Consider the following 18116-nt stretch of genomic DNA (forward strand, 5'->3'; position numbering starts at 1 on the left):
TTGGGGCGTCTCCTGCTGCTTGCTATTTTGCTCTATGAGCGCTTCCTTCAGCCATTTCAGTGATCCCGGGCTCCTCGTTCAGTTGTACGTAATCTTCCATCATACGTCGACCCTACTGAGCTGGACTGAGTGAATAACGGTTCTGCACCTTGACATAGCGTTGTGTTGCTATTTCCAAACGGTAGGAATATCTTGACTTTCTTGAACCCTAAACCTCTGTCGCGTCTAACACATAACCCAGGCCCGGAGGTTTCAACCAATCAGTGACCCGGCCCAGCTGAAACCGATATTGCAGGAACGAACAGGAGAGGCAAGCCGTTTTCGCCGTAGACGAAGCCATCGCCGCCGCTTGCGACTGCGCAGAGCGCAGGTTGAAGTGTTTGGAGTGCACTTGTTAAGGATTTCAGTGTAGACACGACCATTTTTTTTAACGCTTGTATGTCAAGAAAGTGAGACGACAAAGGAAGATGTTCGTCGAAATATTTATTTATGTATATTTTGCGTCCCGGGGGTCATCGGCCCGAAAAGTCTCCTGCTGGGGCATTCGTCGGACAGGATTAGGAATACTACTATACTGCAGGGTAACGGACACCAACGTACTATTCATGGCAAGATGATTGCCATTCCAGGCTTTGACCTTTGAACTGAAACGATAGGTACATTAATACCGTCACCGTTGCAGTCAGTCTATGTCGATTTCAGTCCCCCAGCATGATATGCCCTTGATTCTGAGACGGTAATCGATAAAATCTAAGCGGAATCGTTCGATAAACCAATTATTGGTGTTCTCTTAAAGACTAATCCATATAGTGGCAGCCTCGATAGGAATGTATGTATATAAAAGAACGTATGTATTAATACAGCCCCTGTAACTTTCTCCTACAACAAGATCCTCGCCCAATTGTTAGACATGCATATACCAGAACACCCACCAGTGTTAACGGAATTGTCACGACCCAGAATATCCAAACCTTGTCCGAGACCGTCCATCCATTCTCGTTGATATAAAAAAAGCTAGTACTCAGAATAGCCTATGTAACTATCTGTAAGCATTTCTAGACTTGACACGCTAGATATGAGCCCATGTACCGAGACAAATGTTGCGGGTAGGAAGACCATCGTCATAACAGAGATAGTTGTCATAGCCTGAGTATCCTCACATGTTACAAGGTTGAAAGCCTATTTTTCGTTAGTGCAATTCCTTTCCTATCTAGGATATCGGTCGGGGTTAGTTTATTACTAAGTTTATCTCGTTCTTGGTACGCTGTCTAGCGTTGAATAATCGTTGCGGGAAGTTCCGGGGCTGGTACAAAGCTTGGCTATTGGTCAGCGATGAACGAGTCAGGCATCGCAGTTCTACGGAGTAGGCCGTCAGCCATATTCCAGCTTCGGCATTTACCGCACATCATTTGCGCGCTGGTTGCATGATTGCTTTGGCACCATTGGCGAGGTTGGTCGGAACATAGAATCTAAACGGACTGCGCGGGTGCCCGACATTACTAACACCTGTCGAGTGACAACATGCATAGCTTCCGTACATTACTTAATGTTCCCATCTTGCCCTTGCTCTTAAACCGTTTTCGCCATTTTTCCGTGTGTCTTGCTCCGGTTCCACCATACGCTGCTATCTTGAGCTCATCCGATCTTGTGTACTTTGAGCTCAGTTGGTCCATCCTGAGCACGATTGGAATCGGAAACGTCCTCTTTGGCTTTCTCGTTTGCAGCATCGTCAGCCTTTCACAAATATCCGCCGTTCCACTAATAAAGTCTGCCTGGGGGCCATCGCGAACGGGCTGTGCTATTATGCATTCTACGCCGAAGGGAACCCCGTCAAGGGCAAGGCCGTAGCGTCGGCATTTGCGGACTTGTTTTGGTTGGTAAGGGTCTTCTTGCTTTGGACAAATATTCAAAATGTGGGCATTTCTCGCTGACGTTGGATTAGTGTTCAAAAGGTCCAAGGAGCGGGGCTCTCATTCTATAGCTACGTGATCCCGAGCCGTGTGCTACGAAACCACCGCAGGCACATCTTTACCGGTTTATTTTGGGCCATTATAGTCATAATCTCAGCCCTCAGAATAACGATCGCCGTCACGAGGGTTAGATCCATTCTAGACGGAGGTGGTTCATATCAGGAAATCATAGACAATCTTTATATCGGCTACTTCGTCTCGATCGCCGCGGTGGAGTGCGTCAGCGCATACTTCCTCTTAACCGTCTTCGCCTCCGCAAAAACCACGTTCCTAAAAGCAGCCATTGAGGCGGGCCTCTTTCGATATTTAATGCGAAGCACTGAGGTTCGTCTGGCTCTGCTCGCCGTTATTGGCGTCATGAGAGCTATCACGTACTCCTTCCAGACTACCGCGCAGAGCGCGACGAACGTAGCAAGCCAACTAGACCGATTTGTCTACACAATGGAATGCCTCTTCCCTTTCGTCATGTTGTCAGTTGAACCTATTCCTGCCATACAGATACTCTTGCCATACGCTTACTAACTTTCATCTCGTAGCATTGACATGCTCGCGTCGAGATTGGTATTTACGGATCAGGCGTATACATCCTCCTCTCGAAGTCAGACATCCAGAAGTGGGCCCAAACAATTCACCTCAACTACCAATAAGAAGTTGTATTCTGTAGCGCCAAACGATCAAATAATTGAGATCCACGGAGGTGGAAGTAACATTGTCCAGATAAGCTCACAGGAGCGTATCCTTGAGTCTGGGGTATCTTAAAGGACGGCCTCAGAGATCGAGCTTGAAAATAAAGACGGAAAGCGAGGTATTAGCAAGATGGTTAATTTTGAGATTTATAAATCCTATGATTTACTGAATGAGAAAAAGGTAACTAGAAAGTATATAAAGCCTAGGCGTCTAGCTTCTCGTCGCGATATTAAGGCGGTGTAATACTAAAATAGCTAGTTTCCTTAGTAATAAACATAGCTACGTGACTACTTACATCATGAAACCTCATCTACAACGAAATACATGCAATATAAGCTATGTGACGAGAGAAAGATTCTATAAAGCAACCACTATTCCTAAAAACTATGAGTCAGGCAATAAATCTCCATGAACAGTGGTGCTTGCGAACTTAATAAGGCGAAAACCTTGAGCCGCTTTGCGTGAGTGGTAGGTCAGTGCAAGCCCATCATCGACGCTTGTATCCGGTGCATTTGTCAACACTCTAAGTAGTTGCTTTACTCTGGATTTTGCCTAGTCGATCTCAGTATCATAGCGCTCTTCCGGACCAAGAAGCCTTTCTAACTCGTGATCGATTTCTAATCGGTTCCAGTTCTCGTATATGGTAGAACTCCCTGCCCTCGCGAGGACTATATCACTTCGCTGTGCCTGCTCAATTAAACTTTACATGACCACCTCACTAGCATGTCAGGTTCAGGCCGTGTTCAGTCATGGTCACAACTAGTAGATAGCTGACTAGAAGAAGGATACGCACTGAGAATCAAGCTAACAACACCGACTATCTGTCCTTACACCGTGCTTATAACAGAACGTTCTTATAGCGGGGTTTGTCATTCTGGCTTTACGATGTTCTCTATTCCGTATGTTACCAGGTAGCGAAGTAATACGTAGTAAAAAAGAAATATACCATACTTATACAACCATTCAGCTAATGTGTGTGTCAATTTATAGCGCAAGAACATATCCACCGCAAGTGCGTGATCTTCTTTAATGCTTGGTAAATGTACCTGGCTTTGGACAAGCGACGTGCAAGACTTTGAGGACGTACGTAACATACCCGCAGTCTAGTACCGTAGATTAGGTGGTTAGGAATCAGGTTGTCCGTCATTTTTCAAACCTTAATAGTATTTGTGAAGCGTGTCTACTATCCGCCTATATGCTGCAACACAAAATCCCTTCAAGCCTCATTTTGTGACCTTGATATCCTTCCAAGACGCTATCTCCGTTTCCATGTATAGGAAAATTATCCCCAGTGGCACTGTCACGGCCTTACGTAGCGTTTTATAGCAATCTATCTCTCTTACACCACATTTGTATCGTATATGTATTAGGACGGAGGAGCACCGTCTGTTACCTTGCCATATGGTAATGATGGATAGTCCCCAAAGCAGGCGTAATCGAACTTGGCTTTATCTGCCATTTCTTCCTGCACTTTGAGGAACGTGTCAAGTTCGCACCAACCATCCTTGCGATTAACATCGCACTCGGGGAAACTCTTACCCAGAGGGATAGTTCTCTGGTTGAGAACGAAGTGGATATACTTGGTGTCATTTCCCTCAAGGTAGCGGTCTCTCGCAGGCGAGATAGGCTTATGCGCCTTGATGATCTCGATATCTAGGCGAGCGCCGAACGGTGTGATATGTGAGACGGTAAATTCGTGATCGCCGGGGTATTTATCAGCGGGGAGCTTCTCTGCAAACTGGCGGAAGCCAAATGCCGTCAAGATGGATATAATGTCCTTGTCGTGAGAGAAGTCAAAGTAAAGGCTCTGATTCAAGGGGAAGGTCTCCTTCATGCCGTCGAGTGTCGTATTGATCTGAGAGCCAGAGTAGCCTAGTGTGTGATTTTTGAGGCGTGCAATAACCTCTTGTTGGTAGCCCAGGCCAACGGCCCGCTACAACATAGTTAGCACCACATACGTATGCGAGCAAATAACTTACGCCAGTGGCACTATGGAACGCTGCGCCAGAAGAGAATGAGAGATCGATAGAGTAGCTAAAGCTCTGCCATTCTCCGTAAGTAAATAGATCACAGAACCTACTGAACCCATAGGCAACCGTCTCTAATGAACACATCTTTTGGGCAGCATAAACATCCGCCAGGGTCCATTTGAATCCATCAGTCATGTTGTTGAACCGAGAGGTCGCTGCAAAAATGAAATCAGTCTCAGTCCCTGTTTGTCGAAACAAAGCTAGAAGCATACCATTTTGAAGATATATCTCGACCCAAGCTTCCACCGGCGATTTGTAATCGGCCTTGGCTGTTTTGGGGCAGTTTAGGTCTCCAGCAAGTGAGTTGTTAAAGCCCGCAGCCTCTATAATTACTTCGATAGTGGCATTGTTTGTCCTATCAGAGTCAATACTTGAAGTGCTTCCATCTTGCACGATCATAAGCATACCATTCCAGACCGAAAAAGCCGGCCACCCAGTTCTCGGCCGATTTCAGCATTCGATCTCGAGTCTATCTACGGTCAGCTTTAAAAAAACGCCTTGGACTAAGATAAGCTACTAAGAGTGCGATGTACCGTAGTTCTAACAATAAGCTTGCTATGAGGGTTGTATAAGCGGCCATACATGTAACTATGTAGAACACCTGCCGCACAGAATTAGCGCAAAGATCAAGGTTCTTCGTTCATGTTTGCTCACCAGACTCGAAAAGCTCTTGGCGCCCCCTGGGGACTAGAATGTCTTGTCCAAGTTCGTACTTCCAGTCCATGAGAAACTCCAGAGGCCCCTTAGTATTAAACTTGCCTGAGGCATTGGCGATGCGCTCACCTAGCCCTGCCACATCGGAGCCAGGATTTGGGTATCGTGCGCCATGGCGTGATAGCATCTGAATCTGAACGATTTCGGCACCCTCGGGAATAGGGTACTCATCCACGCCGAAGCCGGGAGATGGGGAGTAAGGGCTCAAATGGCCCATCATTTTGAAAATGCTTTTGTTGCCTTCCTCCATACCCTCAATGGGGATGGAGGTCTGTAATGGATCATTCGGTACAAAGGTAGCTGCAGCTGTAGGCTCAAAGACACGAGTCTGAGCCATGAAGGCTGGCTTGCCAGTGGCAGTAGCGCCGGGCCATAGCTCCGGTGAGGTCTGGAAATACTGAGGCACTCGGGATGGTTGACACGGACATGAGCCGGAGCCGGAGCCGGAGCCGGAGCCGGAGCCGGAGTCGGAGAAGGCGTAGGGAGGAAGGCCGAGGTATATATTCGAGGCCAAGAAAATAATAGCAGCTGTTGAGATAAGGAGAGTCATATTTCGGAGCCCCCTGTTCAGCTTGCGAGGGACCACAGCGGGCACTGACGTTCTTTGGCCATCGTCGTAACCGCCACCCTCGTCTTGATACAGAAACAGATAGCCCGAGGCGTCGCTTGGCGCATGCTTGGACTCGCGAGATGCTGCTGATGCCGCCATCGTGGTGTACAACTAAAACGATTCCGATGGGTCGTTGCGATAAATATACAATGGTAGTCTCAGTAGAAGCGCAAGAGTAAGCCTAGTCTCTCTTTAGCCAGCACAACAGATGCCCCCCAGTATGTCGATCTGGGCTATGAAATGGAGGGCCTGCCTGAGCCAATTAGCGGGTTGGCTGCTGTCGATCGATGACGTTGCGTCTGGAGATGCGGGGTTGAAGGTGCAGAGAACGTCTGTATTCTAGCGCAACATGATTCTGCTCATTGCCTCATCAAGTGCCTGCACTGGGTAAGTCGTGAGGAACAATGTGGCATTCAAATTGCTCTAATTATTGTAGAAATACCGAGGTGATGTTGTTGATCCATAGTTTGGTAGTGCGCCAAGTAAGAAACACATTTATCTCGTCGAGAAGCAAACATTGCTATCCAACAGCTCGACCTTTTGCAAATTATACTGTACTACTGGCTTTCATTTATGTCCCAAGGCGGTCATCATGGTACCAATATGCTCTGCAACCCGGCTTGCCCTACTGTGTACTCAATCTCTCACTAACCTTCCTTACTTCCAGTTGAACATTCCAAATACGGTAGCCCGAGCCAATTGTTTCATCATAACGGTGACATTACGACCAACATCCATCCTCGAATGTCATAGCCTAGCCTACCAGAAGCGGTAGGGATGGATAAATACCGTCAATGACTTGAACAATGCCTGACACATCACGACTGTTGTGGCTGGAATGTCCTTTAGATGTGGTCTTTTAAAAAAGAATGATGGTGCATTGGCGAACAGTAAAGCTGCACAAATACAATGATGCTTAGGAAAACAATGCTTTCATCATGGTGATAACCTTTCAAACTGTCTTTTGAGTAACATGGTTACTGATCGGAATAAGTTCCTTCTCTCCACGATGCCGCTGAGAAAGTTTTCTTCTCCAAATGCCCTTTATGTCTCTAGATTTGGGAAAGATTAGGGCTGATGCGTCGCACATATGAGACTATTAGAGGATTAGGGTTAAGGTTAGGGTTTCATTAATAGCACCTACCTCTATCGCTCGTAGATGAATAGTTTTCAATCGCCGACTGCAAAACAAGTGTAGGCAAGCTTGGCAACGCGCATGATTAGCGCCGGACAGATGGCTGGAAAAGTCACAAAAGCTTACAAATCCACGCCGTGACAAAGTTTGTGGGAGTGTTCCAAATGATATTACCGAAGCGTATAAGGCTTGGGCAGTCCTTCTAGAGTTTAGCTGGGCGGCATAATCCGTGATTTACATATAGGACACGTATCGTGGCGCCTAAAGAACCATTGACTGAAGCAACTCGAATGAAAGACGTGACAGCATTGTAAATGACGGATTATGTCCTTGTCCTCCATTGACCCCAAACAAATCGCGCTGAGAAGTAGTCAGAAAAATGGAATTGACGTAGAATTAGACTTTTCTGCTCACCAGGTATTGAAACCGGATGAGGTGTTCACCACATCCTTCATTTCGGCTGTCCACTGCCTGTAAGTTCGTGCAGGGGCAATTTGGTCTAGCATCACCGGCTCAAAACTGTCGTTGTTGGACAAAGTTTCATGATCCGAGGCCACTGGATCCTGCGTTAGATGCCCGTTGGGTGTGAGAAGCCAAGAGCTTGATGTACCTTAGTATATATTACCACTGATATTTCGAAGTCGGGAAACGCACATGACATGACATGCTAGTGCCAGGATGTAGATGGCGAAGATGATGAGTCCCAGTGACAAGTCCGTGGCTGGCGGCGAGTGGCAGCTAGCCTCGTCGGATGCAACTGAAGGAATAACGGCTACCATGCTGAATATGGCTGGGCATATTATGTGATACGATCAGATTCTAGGTGCAATAAATCTAATTACGTGGCTGCCTGATTTGGATTGTTTATATAGCAGTATAAAGTGGACGTTTCCCTGGCCTCAACGTCCGAGTTTCAAGAAAAAACATCTTCCACCCCTGCAGGTCAGCCTGAGGGCCCCTTCCACTCGCCCCACTTTCGCCACATCCTCGTCCACGTTGTTGAACCAGACTCTCTGGTCTATACGCTCGTGCTGGTGCTGCCTAGGGTGTCGCCGTATTGCATATTGCCTACGCCGAGCGCCGCTGCCTCCGTGACGTTGACGAGCGGGCGCGTGACACCCGCCGATCCCGCTTCCCAGCGTCCTCGGGACACACTTGACGTCGGTGGTCTAGTTGGCGGTGGTATATTTTGGGCGTGGATGCATTGGTGGTTTGGATACGGGTAGTTTCTAGTCTTAGAATAGGTGTCTTGTATACATTTAGCTGAGATATCGAGGTAGATTGGCGTTGGTATTCGTTATATCTGGCAGATCTGTGGCGTGATTCTTGTCATTTTAGCCCACCTGGACTTCACTAACCTTGAGGGGCAAGGCGATGGAAACAAGTTCCATTCCCGAAATGACGCTAACTAACACTCCCAGCCTGTCACCTACGCATCTCCATTGGATCGACTTTCTTGCGGCATCATCCTCATTCGCCTATAATGACGTCTCTGGGTAGTATTCATGTGCGCCCAGTATGAGAATGGCCTCTACTTAGATGGAGCCTGGATCAGGAACTCTCAAGGGTAGGGTCAGCGGACTTGAGAACTTTGTTCCAAAAACACCTCAAGAAAGCTTAATCACCTGTCACTTCACTTTGAGGGTGCCGGTGTTAGGCCGATAGAATGCCCACCTCCACAGATGTCGACGCCAAAGCCTTTTTCATGTAGCCATGGCTTTGCTTGCCGAACTCACTCAAAGGCCTGAGGCGGTTCTGTCCTTCCACCACAACGGCACGCTCTTATCCAATACCGGACCCACTCGTAGCAGAATTCATCATCGTCATGGTCCTGAATTTGAGAAGATCCCGAACCGGCTCCTCGTTCTCGGAATACTCCTTGTCGTTGTCCACGTCCTTGGGCCACTTGTTTGTCTTCTTCTCCACGCCCGCGACCATGTTGCCAGTCACCTCAATCTGTGGCTCATCATTGCGTGCCCCTGGTGAAGCTCTGGGATAGAAAAAGTGCGACCGGGTCCGTCGAGAAGGTGTTCATCGATCGTGTAGGGGTGCATTGACAGGAGAGGAACCTCCAAGTGACGACAGGTGTCAGGTATCATGACATAGAGGTTATGAGGCCAGCCTGATCGTGCAAAGACAGGAAAAATATCATAGATGACGGTACTGTATCATTACCTGAACCTCTCTTCTTATTAATTCGGCTTGTCAATAGCCCTAAACCATGAATGGACGAGACCCGCCCCCGTGTCGTCGCCGCTAGCATCGGGGGCGCTGGCCTTCTACCGCGTCTCACTCGATGTTAATTCGCGTTGCCCGAGTTTCGTAGGCTCTCCTTCAAAATGACTCAAAAATGAGTCCGACACACCGCAGATATATATATTAAGTTAACCACTTTGCTTTACGTCGCCGCCAAAATGGCATGTAATCGCGACGTGACTCTATCCCAAATTCTTGAAGGCCATCTGATCTAGAAGGACAGATTATAGTTCACTTTATTCTCGGCCTAGATTCGCGTGGATTTCCCTTGCGACTGTGCTATATTAAAGAAATAGCCGATTTTCTGCTAGCTGACCGCGATGTGCCACCTGTTAGCAAGCACTGGGTTTATAACTTCATAAAGTGATAACAAGAGCTTAAGATGTGTTTTTCTTTTCCCAAAATATATAACTACTAGAGAGCTAAATATAAAGATCTAACTATTATTTAGGGCTGGCTTAGGCTTAAATAGAATATAATTATGAAGTTTAGTAACGTACATGATAAGCGAGTGGACCAGACAAGTGAGTGGACCAAAAATCCCCTGGTCAAACAAGATACCGAGCTCGGCCAGCATGCCTTGCAGTGCTTCTTTAGGGAAGAAGGGGTAGACAGGTATGTGACCCGGAAGCTCCGTGACCTTTCCTGATTCAAGCAGCTCGACTGAATCGTAGGTAATCTCAAATTTGTCGCCTGATGATCTTTGTTAGTTTCCATAGTCAGATATTATGATGAGAGTAGAAGGGCAGTCCTTACCAGTAACCTCTTCGGCAAGCTGTGTAAATTCCTTCCATGTAAGCCTGTCGCCGATGATATAAGATACTGGCTCCCACTTCTCCAGCGTCAAGAGCTTAGCTGTAAACTTGGCAACATCTTTAGTATATGTAAAGACCGCAGGCTAGTTCGGGTTGCCTAGGATCGCAGCCTTTCTTGCAGGAATGTCCAAAACTATAGTCAGATGATCGAGGTATGTCTTGAGATTCGGAGCACCCCAATAATCAAGAAAGAAGCCATTCACAACCGCGGTCCACTCCAATTCAGTCTTCTCCAGCGCATCGAAGAGAGACAACTTGACCGCGGCATTGAAGAACCAAGAATACGCCGGACGCCACTTGACACCCCAGACGCTGGGGATATATCGCTTGGTGGCTTTGGACTTGGCGGCGGCTTGGATAAGACCATGTTCCTGCTCGGGAGGTGTACGTCCACCTAGCGCGGCAATGACGACGTCAACGTGGTTTTCTTCGAGCAAGTTCGCAATGGTATTGGGATCGGAGTAATCGATGGGCAGAATACGTGCGCCAAGCTCTTTCTCCAGTGCCAGGTTAGCCTGTGGGTAGATATAGTTAGCTGGAGAGTCCCGGCATCAAGTCACCATGAACAAACCTTGTGGCTCAGAAGGATGACCTCGAGTTTGCCATCTACGACAATCTCTTCAACGATGAAGCGGCCGACACTACCGGTGCCTCCTGCGATAGCTACAACGGGCATGATGAAAGTGAATGGCTTGGTTGGTTGGCGAAGGATGCTTGATATCTGAAGCTGTACCGGGCATCAGGGGAACATATATAACCATAAAGCAGACATCAAAGTGGCGCTCGTCGGAATTTTGTCTTATAGACACCGTGGCTAGTTACAGCTGAGTGTTGTCGGAAGCACTAAGACCTATCGTTGTCATTATGCAAGAGCATCGCTGCCCAAGTCCTTGGCACTCATGCGTGGCTGATTCATCTGGTCAAAATAATTCTCCTCTCGCTCTAATACATCGCTTAGATGGGCGCGCGCCTCACAGTTCAGGTTTCGGACGCCTTTGCTCGAATCAGGCCGAGATGATTTTGCGAGTCTTGCTCCCTTCTTCAATTTTCCAGTTTCTCGAAGGACCTCAAACCATCTACTACCTTCCCGAGAAGGGTTGAACCGTTGACAGGCAACGCCCTCGATCCATGGTAATTCAACAGATGCCTCCAGACCTGATATCGGCCTTCCTCTTCCTCTTGGGCTTTTCCACAGCTGCTCCTCCATACAATGGAGCCGCATCTTTTGGGATTGCCGGAACATACGGCCACATTTCTGGCACTTCAGCCCGTCCAATCTCGGTGCAGCAAGGCAAGAAATCGGTTTAGTCACTATGCGTGGTGGTCGGAGCTTAGACTGGTCTTGGAGAAGATTTGGGATTGCTTTGACCTGCTTTACCAATCCATGCCGGCATTCCAGAGCAATATCCTTGTGTTTTGTCCTGTGGTGTGTGTTGACCTCGTTGGGGAGGGTTGCAAATCCGCTTAACTCGCATACTAGAAGTTGATATTCTGAAAGAATAACGAATGGATGGATTGAGTTGGATAATTGAGTTTGCTTAATAGGGCCCATTGTCTTCACCGGAAAGAAACTTGTTATACCGCGATTGGGTATATGCCCCTTATATCTCGGGCTTGGTTAAGGGGAAGAATCTCTATAAACCATCTAAAAGGTGATTACTAGTTAATATATGCTGTAATTCACGCGTGTTCGCGTCCGCTCACCAACTACGCGTTGCTACGGTTGGGAGGTGTTGCGTCGAGATTTGTTCTTTTATTCTGTTTAAACGCAAAGGTCAACCCTGACCCCTCCGACCTTTATAGATGTCTCTGGGAAGTCCAAGGTCTCGCTGGCGTCCGCAACTTGATGTTCAGCTTTGACAGGACAATTTCTGGGCCCAGAGGTACTAATCCTGATGCACTAGCCCCTGATTTAATGTTTGTTTTCCCTTACCGGCAAAGAACGTGGCCTTAAAAACGATGAAATCGATCTTGGTCACGTGGTTAATGTGTGACTTGACCAGCTGCTCATCCTGATACGTGTATGCCCGCCCCAGAGGGCCGAAGCGCCTGAGGCCTAGGGGCTGAAGAGGATTTGATAAATGAGGAGGCATAGAACCGCGACTACCTCCTTGCCCCTACAGAACCGGCCGAAACCGGGGAGAGATGTCTCAAGTGACCGTCAATCACTAACATGCAATAGACGCCATTCTTGCGTTGAGCTATTTGTTTATCGAAATGCTGATCCATTCAAGCCTGTATTATTATTTTTCTATACGTTTTCGGTAGGCTTAATAATCCAATCTAGTAAGTGGTTGCACTCTGAGTACCAGTTGGCGAGGTGGTAGGCCCTCTACACCTGATAAACGGCGGGATGCGCCAGCCTTATGTATTAACCCCCTGAATCACCGTGGTCCATTCGCGATTACTTGGCTGGGTCCTTTTCGGTTCTCCGCTCCGTTCGAAGCGTATTATAACCATAGTTAGGGTAATAATACCATTATAAACCCGGTTCCGTCAAAGTTAATAAATATCGATATCATCAATGCCATACTTCACCCTTAAGTTTCGCACAAGCTCGACCCAAGCCAAAATTTGCCGGGACCTTCGCATAAGGCTCTTGCCGTATCTTCCACGTCAGCAAACTTTGACGCAAAGCCTCGTGAATACAGATCTAGAATATGTTTAAAAACGGCCTCTTCCCCCTAGATAGTTAGTTTTCAAGAGTTGGCTATGATATGGCGTCGCAACGGACGGCCTTTCATTCTGGCGCGTAGTGTTAATTCAGGCACAGTGTGGATTTTTACCACCTGAGTTGCGGGAAACTTTTCATTATCTCAAATAGCTTGAACAGCTAGTAGTATTTTCTTTTCACTTGATTTTGGTTCCATAATGTGCGGTTGAGCGGCATGATGTCAGAGTAAAAGGAGAGGCGTCGGGTGGAAAAACCGCCGTTCGCTTATAAAATACATAACAATACAATCCACTACTTAACTACAATGCTCAAGCTAATACCAAACTTCAACTCCATTGCAACGCTACCAAATAAATGACACTACTATATAAATTCATCTTTAGACTCTGGTGATTCTCTATTTGTGCTGTATACTAACACCATCTATGTTTCCGTTGGGAGCCTATATGTCACCTAAACCCCCTTTCTAAAACGCGCATACTACCCCTTGTTCGTAACTTAGGGTAGTTTATCAAGGACTGACAGCATATAAAGGAAACACAGTTAAACATCTAGATAAAAAATGAAATCAAAAGCAATACATCGTGCCAATCTACCCCCCTCTTCAAGCCAATCCGAAGACCGACACAATCCAATGGAATATCAAGCCCATTAACAGAACTGTCTGCCGTTCTGATCCTGCACCATGAAGCCAGACACGCCAAACCTGTCAGGGATCGTTCCAGCCGCGTCCAGGAAAGTCAACGGCGCAGGAGCTCCAGCTTGCGGGTTATTCGCAGCCTGCAACAGGTTGAAGCCCTTGCTGTTCGCCAAGTCGTACTTAAGCGTCACGTCAGTCGGCAGGTTGGGACTGCTGTACAGAGTGCACGACCGCTTGCCACCATCCTCCGGCATGAAGGTATGCTTCCACACCCAGTTCGTGCACTTATTGGGTTCCTCTAAACACTTGGCGGCGCAGTCGCAAGCGGTCTTGAAGCCGTCCTTAAAGAAGAAGTGTTGCTCTGTGACGACGCCTGTCATGTCGATACCCCGGTAGTACCGGACGCAGCCGCCCTCTCGTTTGGGAGCCTGAAGGTTAGGGAAGCGGTCCTTGGTGATCTTGCCCTTGCAGATGGCCCAGTCCGAGTAGCGGTCAAAGTCTGGGAAGATGTTGCTGTCTGGGTTGTCGTAAGGAGTGGAGTTGAGGGGAACGGCCAAGGCAGCGGAGGCGAGGAGGGCAGAGAGCGCAGCGGTGGTGAAATGCATTTTATCGAGAGGATTAAGCTGATAAGTGAAGATAGATGTGGTTGAGTTGATTTGTTTTGTTAAGTAAGTGATTGACAGTAGTGATGCTGGTGAGAATTGGGATTTTTGCTAGGACCTTGACGACCGTTATATACACTTTTGAATCGACAGATAAGTACAGCTAGATTATTTTAATCTAAAGGATGTCACTTACACCTCTAGCAGCAATATGACAATTGGAGCCCGGAGACCGTATGATCCGACCACACAAGACCTGTGCGGCTGTGCCCTAGCCTATCAGAGAGCGGGGAGGACATTGAGAAGGGGCTTCAGCCATACTAGTTAGGCCAGGTCGATAGACGAGACATACACTTTAAGCAGACCAGGCGCTTCTAGGAATAGCCTGTTGAGGCTCAACACTTTTGCGGCTTGACCCTGCTGTTGACAGCCCGGTGGCTTGGCAGCACACCCTTTCAATACTTGATAGGGCTGTAGCATCGATGTGGCTGGGTATTGAAAACTGTCGCAGGCCGGGCATGGTCTCAATGATCCTCAGGAACAACAGCCCTTAGTAATCAAGCTGGGTGATTTAAAGTAGAACCTGTGGGATGGAATACCCCACACAGAAGAACAATCAATCACCACATTTGCTGCTGCTCATCATATTCACTCTAACCCTTTAAGCACGCTCAGTGCGACAAAAACCTTAAAAATAGGTATCGAGGTTCTAGACCTCAAGCCACGGCACCTTCTCACAACGGGATTCAGACATTCACGTCAGTCCAGCCCCGAATGATTGCGACACTATGAATTATTCTAGTTCGAACTGCAAGACAACAGGAATTTGGAGCGCTGAAAGCCTCAGCAGTGGGGCCAATTAGATAGCCCAGTATCCACTATGCCGGTTAGTGCGACGTAGCCAATTCATTATGCTGTGATGTTTCTCCGACTTGACTGCTAGCCTCGGGGGTTCCTTTTCCCGCTCTGGAGAGAGCTTTTTCTCGTGCTCATGATTCTTTTGACAATCTTACGCGCCTAGCCATCCCTATCTTGGGCTTTAACGTCGACTTCACCTATGTCCAGAAGCAGCCTAACGACAAACTCACGTCCTCTCGCCGCCGCCACGCAAGCTGTAACGCTGCGATCTATGTAAATGCTAGGGGAATTTGTGCCTGTTACGTATCTTTGGCTCCTCTGCGCAACGAAGTGAGGCATTATGCCGAATGCATATTTTTATGATTTCGGGGTCACTTCCTTTTTTTTATTTTTTTTACATTGTATAGTCCTAAGAAGCATAACTCAATCAACATCAAGATGGTCATTTAGTCTTCTAATTCGCTAGAGCGCTTTAGTATAGGCTAGGCAGCCGATGCAAACCATTCGATCAACTCAGCTCAACAGGTGCCACACAGGATTCGGGCGAAAAATTGCACAGCTATTTTACCATTCTACATCTCTAATTGCTTGGAGCCAACTCTCCTTGTGCTCAACAATTTAGTATCATTCGAGCAGGGCCACTTAAATAAACCTGTAAGGATATGATTTGAGGAGTGGTATCGATTCTTGCGTTATTGGCGTTCTACCGCAATGAAGGCCAGTAGGAGAAACCTTGCTAACGTGCACGTTTAGGAAATTGCGATCGGAATGAAGAATAAGTGGGGGGGGGTTAAGATGATCTTTCCCTTATTTGGAAGGACCTCGATGCGTGCACGGGCCAGATTCTGTGTAATTCGGCACATTACAACGAGCCCTTGTTACAATAGGACGGTGATTCGAACCATCCTCTTGTCGACTTGAGCTCTACGAAATCACCACTGCCATTGAATCCGAGAAACAAGCCAAGCAGTCAAGCTCCTATGCATCACTCGTCTCTACACCAGCACATCGTCGCCGCCTCTTCATCACTGCATCATTAGCAATCTACAGTCAATGGGTTGGCAATGGAGTCGTCAGCTACTATCTCTCTACCGTTCTAGCTACAGTAGGCATCACTAGCATCACAGACCAGGCCCTGATCATGGGTTGTCTCCAGATCTGGAGTTTCATTGCAGCATGCGCTGTGCCTTATGCGTTGAGCGACTAGGACGACGACTTCTTCTCATGATCTCTTGTGCGATTATGCTCATTAGCTTTATTCTGATTACAGGAAACTTTGCGCAGACTGGACCGCACTCAGTTGGAATTAACATGATTCCATTCGTGTTTGTCTTTAATGCTGGTTACGCTGTTGCAGTGTAAGTCCACTCTGCTTGCCTACATCCTAAACCGTGTCACTAACGCAGTTCTCGGTAGAACCCCTCTTCAGGTTGCGTACCCTCTTGAGCTCTGGCCATTCCAGATACGCAGTCGCGGTCTCTCTGTAGCGTGGATGATCATGATCTTGGCACTCATTTTCAACGTGTTTGTCAACCCAATTGCTTTATCAGCCATTGGTTGGAAGTACTATATTGTCTATATGGGCCTTCTCTTATCTTATGGCCTTGTAATCTTTTTTTTCTATCCCGAGACTCGTGGCCGTACGTTGAGGAGATCTCTGTCATCTTTGGCGATGCGCCTGATGGTCTCTGCTCAGATGAGCTTGATACGGAGCAGGTGGTTGAGGAGGCAGATGCTAAGTATGTAGGTTAAGATATCTACGGAGTATGACTAGCGTGGTGTTATTATTGTGGTTTACAAGCTATTATGAAACTAAGAGCGGCCCCCCTTCAACTTCCTTTGACCCATGCTCCCAATAATATGTCATGAATGATAATCAATGTAATTGAATAATATCGGACTCGAGGTCACATATATATACAGCACAATACTCAAAGATTCATCCCATTCAGGATAGGCAGGCTTTTGATCCTTGTAAAAACCTTTCATACACAACCTCGCTCAGCGGGCTGCTTAGTTCATGAGGTCGCGAGCGTGACGGCGAGCCTTCTTGCTGCTGCGCTTAGACTTGCAGCCAGTCTTGGCGGGTTTAGGGGTAGCAGGGGCAGAAGTCTGGACAGGAGTGGAAGGCTCCTGGGCGGCAGAGGAAGTCTCAACGGGAGCAGCAGCGGAGATACCAGCGACGGGAGCCTCAGTCTTAGAGGGAGTAGCGGGAGCGGCAGAGCCGGAGCCGGAGCCAGAGTCAGAACCGGAATCGTAGTCAGTGGTGGGAGTACCCTGGGACTTCTCAGCGAGCTTGCCCTGGGTGACCTCAACAGCACCCTTGGTCAGAGCAGGGCCGGGGATGGGATAGCTGGTAGGGTTGCTGTAGATGTCGAACTTGATGCCCTTGTCGTCGGGCTTGTACAGCTCAGTTCCAAGAATACCCTCGGGCTGCTCAGTGCCGGAACCTTCGATCTCGAGGTTGAAGCACTGAGGGTAGTTCTGGGCACCGTTCTCTTGGAAACCACCATGGAGAGCAATGATCTCGTGACGGAGGACATAGGCACCGGCCTTGATGTTCTCAGGGATCTGAACGAGCCAGCCGTTGTCGTTGGCAATGAGCTCGTCAGAGCCGTAGGTGCCGGGGTTACCGGCCTTGACGAGACCAACCTCGTCGATCTTGAAGAACTTGAGGGTCTCCTTGTCTACGGCCTCACAGCCGGCAGAACCGCAAGAGGCCAACATGTCAATGACAGGTCCCTTGTGGCTCTCGGGCCAGTTGGTCCACTTGATGTAGATCTGGTCACCGGCCTTGACCTTGGCGTGGCCCTTGGCGTTCTTAGCACCGCGGTGGCAAATGATGTCTGCAGAGCTGAAGGCATCAGGGGTGACATAACCGTTGTCGGTAGCGGTAGTTGACCAGGCGATGAGGGTCTTGGGGGTCGAGTAGTAGGGAGCAGTGGGGGCATCGTAGCCTTCGTAGACGGTGCCAGCAACGTTGATCTGGGAAACGTGACCGTGGGCAGCAACGCCCATGGCACCAGCAACGGCGGCGAGAAGAGTCTTTGAGGTGAAAGAAGGCATTTTGGAAAAAAAGAAGTTGTTGTATAAGAAAGGTGGTTTGTTTGGCTTGTAAAGAGTGG

At 48.0% G+C, this 18116-nt stretch overlaps 8 protein-coding genes across 10 annotated transcripts; 1 reads left to right on the forward strand and 7 right to left on the reverse strand.

Annotated features, from left to right (window-relative positions):
- Positions 1–2158: 2158 nt before the first annotated feature.
- On the reverse strand, positions 2159–2254 carry FOXG_21835 (uncharacterized protein; the record flags this gene model as incomplete). The annotated part of the gene is made up of 1 exon (XM_018402204.1): positions 2159–2254. The coding sequence occupies one exon, from the start codon at positions 2252–2254 to the stop codon at positions 2159–2161; it is 96 nt and encodes a 31-aa protein (XP_018254985.1).
- A 1375-nt stretch (positions 2255–3629) lies between these two features.
- On the reverse strand, positions 3630–6217 carry FOXG_14947 (uncharacterized protein; the record flags this gene model as incomplete). 2 transcript variants are annotated; one of them, XM_018395016.1, is made up of 6 exons in its annotated part: positions 3630–4590; positions 4637–4842; positions 4900–5042; positions 5095–5156; positions 5221–5288; positions 5342–6110. In XM_018395016.1, 6 exons carry the CDS (start codon positions 6108–6110, stop codon positions 4024–4026), a joined length of 1815 nt encoding a protein of 604 aa, XP_018254987.1. In that variant the 3' UTR covers positions 3630–4023. The 2 variants fall into 2 exon arrangements, with proteins under 2 accessions (XP_018254987.1, XP_018254986.1); XM_018395015.1 differs by having other exon boundaries at positions 4637–5042; positions 5342–6217.
- A 212-nt stretch (positions 6218–6429) lies between these two features.
- FOXG_14948 (uncharacterized protein) lies at positions 6430–7952 on the reverse strand. Of its 2 annotated transcripts, XM_018395018.1 has the most exons (4): positions 7801–7952; positions 7561–7746; positions 7273–7506; positions 6430–7214 (listed from the first exon to the last, which is right to left on the reverse strand). In XM_018395018.1, the coding sequence occupies exons 1-3, from the start codon at positions 7923–7925 to the stop codon at positions 7356–7358; spliced, it is 462 nt and encodes a 153-aa protein (XP_018254989.1). In that variant the 5' UTR covers positions 7926–7952; the 3' UTR covers positions 6430–7214; positions 7273–7355. The 2 variants fall into 2 exon arrangements, with proteins under 2 accessions (XP_018254989.1, XP_018254988.1); XM_018395017.1 differs by having other exon boundaries at positions 6430–7506.
- Positions 7953–8928: 976 nt separating this feature from the next.
- On the reverse strand, positions 8929–9084 carry FOXG_21836 (uncharacterized protein; the record flags this gene model as incomplete). The annotated part of the gene is made up of 1 exon (XM_018402205.1): positions 8929–9084. One exon carries the CDS (start codon positions 9082–9084, stop codon positions 8929–8931), a length of 156 nt encoding a protein of 51 aa, XP_018254990.1.
- A 1216-nt stretch (positions 9085–10300) lies between these two features.
- Positions 10301–10893, reverse strand: FOXG_14949 (uncharacterized protein; the record flags this gene model as incomplete). The annotated part of the gene is made up of 2 exons (XM_018395019.1): positions 10301–10732; positions 10789–10893. The coding sequence occupies 2 exons, from the start codon at positions 10891–10893 to the stop codon at positions 10301–10303; spliced, it is 537 nt and encodes a 178-aa protein (XP_018254991.1).
- A 186-nt stretch (positions 10894–11079) lies between these two features.
- FOXG_21837 (uncharacterized protein) lies at positions 11080–11769 on the reverse strand (the record flags this gene model as incomplete). The annotated part of the gene is made up of 1 exon (XM_018402206.1): positions 11080–11769. The coding sequence occupies one exon, from the start codon at positions 11767–11769 to the stop codon at positions 11080–11082; it is 690 nt and encodes a 229-aa protein (XP_018254992.1).
- Positions 11770–16167: 4398 nt separating this feature from the next.
- FOXG_21838 (uncharacterized protein) lies at positions 16168–16743 on the forward strand (the record flags this gene model as incomplete). Its single annotated transcript, XM_018402207.1, has 3 exons — positions 16168–16349; positions 16408–16631; positions 16688–16743. The coding sequence occupies 3 exons, from the start codon at positions 16168–16170 to the stop codon at positions 16741–16743; spliced, it is 462 nt and encodes a 153-aa protein (XP_018254993.1).
- FOXG_14951 (endoglucanase) lies at positions 16722–18057 on the reverse strand (the record flags this gene model as incomplete). The annotated part of the gene is made up of 1 exon (XM_018395020.1): positions 16722–18057. The coding sequence occupies one exon, from the start codon at positions 18055–18057 to the stop codon at positions 17005–17007; it is 1053 nt and encodes a 350-aa protein (XP_018254994.1). The 3' UTR covers positions 16722–17004.
- Between the last annotated feature and the right edge of the window lie 59 nt (positions 18058–18116).

Source organism: Fusarium oxysporum, chromosome 3 (genome assembly GCF_000149955.1).
Source record: "Fusarium oxysporum f. sp. lycopersici 4287 chromosome 3, whole genome shotgun sequence".
In the NCBI taxonomy this organism is placed as follows: domain Eukaryota; kingdom Fungi; phylum Ascomycota; class Sordariomycetes; order Hypocreales; family Nectriaceae; genus Fusarium; species Fusarium oxysporum.

What these genes read in the sequence shown, in the direction of transcription:
- FOXG_14948 (XM_018395018.1), bottom strand. Translation starts at nt 7,925, where the DNA reads ATGGTAGCCGTTATTCCTTCAGTTGCATCCGACGAGGCTAGCTGCCAC. An exon ending in GCACTAGCATGTCATGTCAT is followed by an intron (nt 7,747 to 7,800) that starts GTGCGTTTCCCG and finishes AGGTACATCAAG; the next exon opens with CTCTTGGCTTCTCACACCCA. An exon ending in TCATCCGGTTTCAATACCTG is followed by an intron (nt 7,507 to 7,560) that starts GTGAGCAGAAAA and finishes ACTACTTCTCAG; the next exon opens with CGCGATTTGTTTGGGGTCAA.